At 50.9% G+C, this 5931-nt stretch overlaps 1 protein-coding gene and 1 long non-coding RNA gene across 2 annotated transcripts in view; one reads left to right on the plus strand and one right to left on the minus strand.

Moving 5' to 3' along the window:
* LOC147262572 (A-type voltage-gated potassium channel KCND2-like) overlaps positions 1–2187 on the minus strand; it is a 19440-nt gene extending 17253 nt beyond the window's left edge. Inside the window, exon 1 of the mRNA XM_086201556.1 lies at positions 775–2187. Within this exon, the coding sequence (XP_086057682.1) occupies positions 775–1883 (1109 nt within the window). The 5' untranslated portion in view covers positions 1884–2187. The remainder of the gene's footprint in view (positions 1–774) is intronic.
* Positions 2188–4021: 1834 nt separating this feature from the next.
* On the plus strand, positions 4022–5190 carry LOC147262573 (uncharacterized). Its single transcript, XR_015112562.1, has 3 exons — positions 4022–4254; positions 4446–4597; positions 4991–5190. It is a non-coding gene; the product is annotated as an uncharacterized LOC147262573 (long non-coding RNA).
* Positions 5191–5931: the final 741 nt, after the last annotated feature.

Here is a 5931-nt window from a genome sequence, read left to right on the forward strand (position 1 = left end):
GGCATGCGGTTGGCAGTTGGTGACACGGGTCAGAAGACGGATTCACAGAGTTTGAGGCCGTGATTGGCTGAAGCGGCGTGACGATGATCAGACCAGAAAAAAACATGATCTAAACTTTATTTCTAATTCTAATCAGATGTTTGTGTTGGATTTTGCGTATCGAACTGATCAGAACTCCATTCAGAAAACCAGCGTCGTAGTGATTCGATTGTTGACATGGCGCCCGACCTGACAAATCATGAATTCATACTTTGACCACATCATCAGTGTGATGTCATCATTTCAGCATCATCTTGACTGATAAAATCAATCAAATCTTGTTGGAAGCAGCCATCCTCCAGGTGCAGTCCTGGAGACACGCTGGTGTCTCTTAGATTCTGATGAGCCTGAGACAGGAAGGAGGTTACTGACGGAGAGACACGGCGCACACACATGCAGGTGAGGCTCATGTCGATTTGCATGATTTAAGGAACGTTTGGACGGAGCAGGAGAGGCTCCATGACACAGCCCTGGGGACCTCCTTTAAAGCTCCCCAACCCAGATCACCAACGCCCTCTGGTGGCCATGACCAGTTTATCACTGATCGGTTTCAGCACCTTGGACAGCACAGCCACCTGACATTGACCGGTCGCGATTGGCTGACAATCAGCACCAGCCCGGATGAAGTCGGAAGGTTAATTGCTGAGCCAGACAGAGGAACTCCACACGTGTCTGTCAAACCTCCACATCGTTAAAAAAAAAAGTGTTACAGATGTTCTGAACAGCATCACCTACCCAAGTGTCGTCATGGTGACGATGGTGTACCAGAAGGCGGCAGGGATGCTGGTGAACTTGCTGGCAGCAGAGCCCTTTTCGGCATAGAACATGACGGTGGCAAAGATGATGATGGCCATGGTGAGTGAGAAGAGCAGGAAGCCGAGCTCGGATGCGCAGCTCTTCAGCGTGTAGCCGAGGATTCGAAGTCCTGCCGAGTGCCGTGAGAACTTGAAGATGCGAAATACCCTGAAGACTCGCAACGTAACAAAGGCGCCACTCACATCCTCATTGTCCGTCATGACGAGGCCAATGTAGTACGGCATTATGGCCACTACATCGATGACGCTCATGACGCTCTTGATGAACTTGAAGCGGCTGGGCGCCACAAGCAGGCGCAGCAGGTACTCCACGGTGAAGATCATGACGCACGCCGTGTCCAGGCAGAAGAAGGCCAATGCATACCGCTCGCCGCAGGAGACCACCTTACGGTTGGCCATGGAACCACACGGAACTGTTTCCATCACGTTGGCAAGTACTGACACAGCAATGAAGAACCCAGTGACGTAGTAGAAGACCAATGCCATGGTGCTGGTGTGTGGGTTCTCGAAGGCGCGCCACATGGTCTCCCGGAAACTCAGGTCCGCTGCGACCAGGTCATTGGTGGGGTCGGTCTCGTCGTCGTCCTGGATCCGCTCCTGGTTCTCACGCCGTCGGTCTTTGTAGTCCTCATAGCAGCAGTCGCCAATCATCTCTGGGATGATGCCGAAGAACGCCAGCTCCTCGTCGTAGGCAGAGATGCACTCCTGCCGCGGGTAGTGCAGCTTCCCGGTGCGGTAGAAGTTCAGGATGTGCCGGAAGATATCCGGGTCGCGGTCGAAGAAGTATTCGTCACCGTCCTCGTGGTAGAAGAAGTCGCGCTCCGAGCTGCCCAGCAGGGTGTCCGGGTACCGCTCCAGAGTGTCCCTCCACGTCTGGAACTTGGTGCCGCTCACGTTCAGCACGATCAGCGCGTCTTTCCCGCGCCGCTTGTCCCGCGGTGGCACCGGCATCGGCGCGGCGGCCAGCGGCATCCAGCCAATGGTCGCTGCGCGGGCGAAAGGCATCCACGCCGCCACACCTGCTGCCATCCCGCCGATGCTGGACGGGCCGGGACCCGGAGGAACTCACCGAAGACGGACGGGGCGGCCGGACACGTGGAGGCGGACAAACGTGAGAGAGAATTTACGCACGAGGTCGATGCGTAAAACCGCAGCTGAAGCGGATTGACGCGGAAGCAGAAGCTCAAAGAACCCAAACAATAAATCCACATGTGGCGAGGGGAACTCGCCAGGACACGGAGAGAGGAAAAGTCCCGGAGCAACGAATCAGGGATCCGCGTTCATCAGCGGCACTCCGAGCTACTGCGACCCGCCACTGGCGTTCTCCCTCTGGGTCTCCCCGCTGGAGTGATCCCGCAGCCGCGGAGACCAGAGATCTCACGCGCGCGCGCGCTCCCTCTCCTCCCCCATCTTCTCTGCTCCCTCCTCCTCTCCCCCTTCTTCTGGAGAAATTGTGTGTGTGTGTGTGTGTGTGTGTGTGTGTGTGTGTGTGTGTGTGTGTGCGTGCGTGCGTGCGTTTTTTTTTTTACTGTAATCAGATTTAGTCTTGAATCAAATCTCTTGAAACATCATCTCTTCCTCATTTGCCGACATCAAGACGCCAACCAGCTCATCTTGAGTTTGCGGGTATCCGGGGATTGAACCAGTGGCCCTCTGATGATTGGACCTGCTGAGACAGTCTCAACAATCAACAAATGCCAATAAACAAATTAAAAAGGTCTCTGTGTCATGAGTTGCTGCTGCTGCTGCTGGGAGCCGCCATGTAGCCGGCGGGGGTCAGTGGTTGTGATCCTTTATTCATCCTGTTATTGTGTCTTGAACTTGTGACTCACCTGTCCACCTGTGATGCAGGTTCATACAATTTGACAGGAAAAGTTCAATTGATTTTATGACTAAGTCAAATGGTTCAGGTCGATCACAATGACTCCCTCCTCCTCGCCATCTCCAACAGCCCCATCGCAGCACCTGAGTCACATCCAATTATGTTGAAGCTGTGTGCTTGTTAGCCAAGCTAGCCTGTTAGCTTCTTGGTTTGGGGAGTTTGTTTGTCAGGCTAGCCTGTTTGCTTCTTGGTTTGGGGAGTTTGTTTGTCAGGCTAGCCTGTTTGCTTCTTGGTTTGGGGAGTTTGTTTGTCAGGCTAGCCTGTTAGCTTCTTGGTTTGGGGAGTTTGTTTGTCAGGCTAGCCTGTTAGCTTCTTGGTTTGGGGAGTTTGTTTGTCAGGCTAGCTTGTTAGCTTCTTGGTTTGGGGAGTTTGTTTGTCAGGCTAGCCTGTTTGCTTCTTGGTTTGGGGAGTTTGTTTGTCAGGCTAGCCTGTTTGCTTCTTGGTTTGGGGAGTTTGTTTGTCAGGCTAGCTTGTTAGCTTCTTGGTTTGGGGAGTTTGTTTGTCAGGCTAGCCTGTTTGCTTCTTGGTTTGGGGAGTTTGTTTGTCAGGCTAGCCTGTTAGCCTCTTGGTTTGGGGAGTTTGTTTGTCAGGCTAGCTTGTTAGCTTCTTGGCTATGTTAGCTTGTTCGTCAGGCTAGCCTCTGAGCCTCTTGGCTACTTTTTGAAGGGTTCGTGAATGTGATTTAAGGTTTGAAGAAAATTAGTCGACAAACAGAGTGGACAGTTTTTCACTGTAAACGAGCTGCTCGATGAGCATTAAGAGATTCAAATTCACATTTGCTTAAAGACGCAAATGAGGGAAAATGTTGACTGTAAAGTGGTGTAAAGAGCAGGTCAGGGCCCCATCGTCGTCATGGTTACCATCATAAACACATGGTTCATATCAAAGGATGATGTAAGTAGCTCATCAATAACTCTGATCAGATGGAATTGATTACAACGTCACTTGTTTGTTGTAAACATACCATCTGTATGTGTGTGTGTGTGTTTGTTTGTTTACACTGAGCTGTCAATCAATAGGTTTGATTGATGGATGCCGCAGCACTAATAGCAGCATTGATCGGCCTCCTGTGGCTTCTTTCTGTTGGTTGATTGAGCTCCCGAGTGAGACGTTGTGTCTGCAGCAGGGACGGTAAATACATCACTGGGGAGGCGTGGCTTAAGCAGGAGAGTTGTGTCTAGTAGGTGAGGTGTTGCTGGTTCGATTCTCAGCGTCATCGGAGTTTGAACTCTGTCAGGTCGTATGCTTGGATGTTCAGTCCTCTTTCATCTAATTAGTTTTTTAATGTTCACACAGCTGTGTGGCTAAGGTGTTACCATGACAACACTTAAGGTGCTCACAAGTCCCAGTCGTTTTTTTTTTCCCTTCTTGTTTGTTTCCTTCAGCTGCTGAAATCAAAATGGTGGTTGGGTGACAGTGGGAGGGGCCACTCGATGCTGGCAGAGGTGTGAATCTCTCACGTGGCAGGAAGCTCAAAATATTCCATATTGATGCAGCAGGAAGTGAACGGCCTTCTGGGTAAAAGAGACAACAACATTATTGTCATCCAGGATGAAAACCTGGACAGAAAACTAATGTGAAAACGCCTGATGATGGTCGCAACATCAAAGCCTCATTGTGACCTTCGGTCGCACGCCATGACTCTGTTTCTTCTGCTGGTTCTTTTCTCTCTGAGGACACACATTCAACCCTTGATGCTTGGATTTCAGACAGAATCGACAGAGACAGAAGATGAGCTCAGAACAGCACATTGGAGATGAAGCCTGAAGCTTCACAGCGTCTGCTAAGAGACCCGAACCGTGCGGCCGCGTCCCCCAGGAAGAGTCACAGATTCAAAGATTCCTTCCATCCTGAACTGCAGGCAAGAAGAACGGGAAGTGTTCAGAACAGACTGAAAGCTAACTGTTAGCGTGCTTCTGCTCTTCATGAGCAAGGCTAACATTTGTGCGTTAAGTTAGGCTAACTGTTTCCTTGCTTTCACAATCTTCATACTAAACTAGCCCAACCACCCCATTTTATATCAGTCTGTGCTAAGCTAGGCTATTTCATGCCATCTCAGTCTTTTTGCTAAGCTAAGCTAACAGTTCCCTTTATCGCAGTCTTTGTGCTAAGCTAGGCTAACGGTTCCCTGTTACCTCAGTCTTTGTGGTGGAGACATGCAGGTACAACAACAACGAAGAGGATTGTTTATGAGCTGACAGTTTCCATGTCACGGAAATTAACCTCCTATCTCATCACCTGCTTTTGTCATCAGGAGTAGCAGGCGCCGCCTGTGACCATGTTGGAGGCTTCACTTCCTGCTTGATGCTGGTAGATCTCATCAGCCCACCTTATGAAGCAGAGGTCTGCCATAAAGAAGCTGTTGAACATATAAAAACATGCCATCAGTGCCAGTCGTTTGCTGCCGCCCAGTGTGAGTAGAACCCCCCCCCCCCCACACACACACACACACACACACACACACACAAACAAATAACCAGAGGAATTCTGGGTAATGAAGCTGATTAGAACTCCAACAGTTAGAGAACGAGGCCCTCCAGCAGATCATTACCTCACTGGGATTTATGGCCCAGTGAGGCGGCCATGATGGCAGAGATTGGAAGGTTAGAGTGACCCAATGTTTGAGAGATAGTCCTCCCACTCCTCCTAGTCCTCCTCCCAGCCCCTCAGCCGTCCTCCTCCCAGCCCCTCAGCCGTCCTCCTAGTCCTCCACCCTTACCCTCTAGTCCTCCCAGTCATCCTTGCAGACCATCAAGTCCTCCTAGTTCTTCCAGTCCTCCTAGTTCTTCCAGTGCTCCTCCCAGTCCTCCTCCAAGTCCTCATAGTCCTTCCAGTCCTCCTCACAGTCCTCCTAGTCCCCCCAGTCCTCCTCCCTGACCCTCTAGTCCTCCCAGTCATCCTTGCAGTCACCATCAAGTCCTCCTTCCAGTCCTATACACAGACCCTCCAGTCCTCCCAGTGCTGTTTTACATCTCAGTGGCCGTCTTCTCATCTTTTGTGAAAACAATCTGTTTCTCTGCAGCCTGAAGGAATGAAGAGATAAAAATAGAATGAGAATAAGTGAATCTGAGGCTTTGAAGGGGGGAGGGATGGGGGGTGAGATGAGGGTTATTATGGGGGAGGGAGGGGACGGGGGAGGGGAGGGGATGAGGATTAGAACCATCTGAAGATCCTCCTCAGCCTTTAAAGAACCTA

This window comes from Aulostomus chinensis, chromosome 4 (genome assembly GCF_037954235.1).
Source record: "Aulostomus chinensis isolate RoL2024-O1b breed Wild chromosome 4, RoL_Achi_v1.0, whole genome shotgun sequence".
NCBI lineage: Eukaryota > Metazoa > Chordata > Actinopteri > Syngnathiformes > Aulostomidae > Aulostomus > Aulostomus chinensis.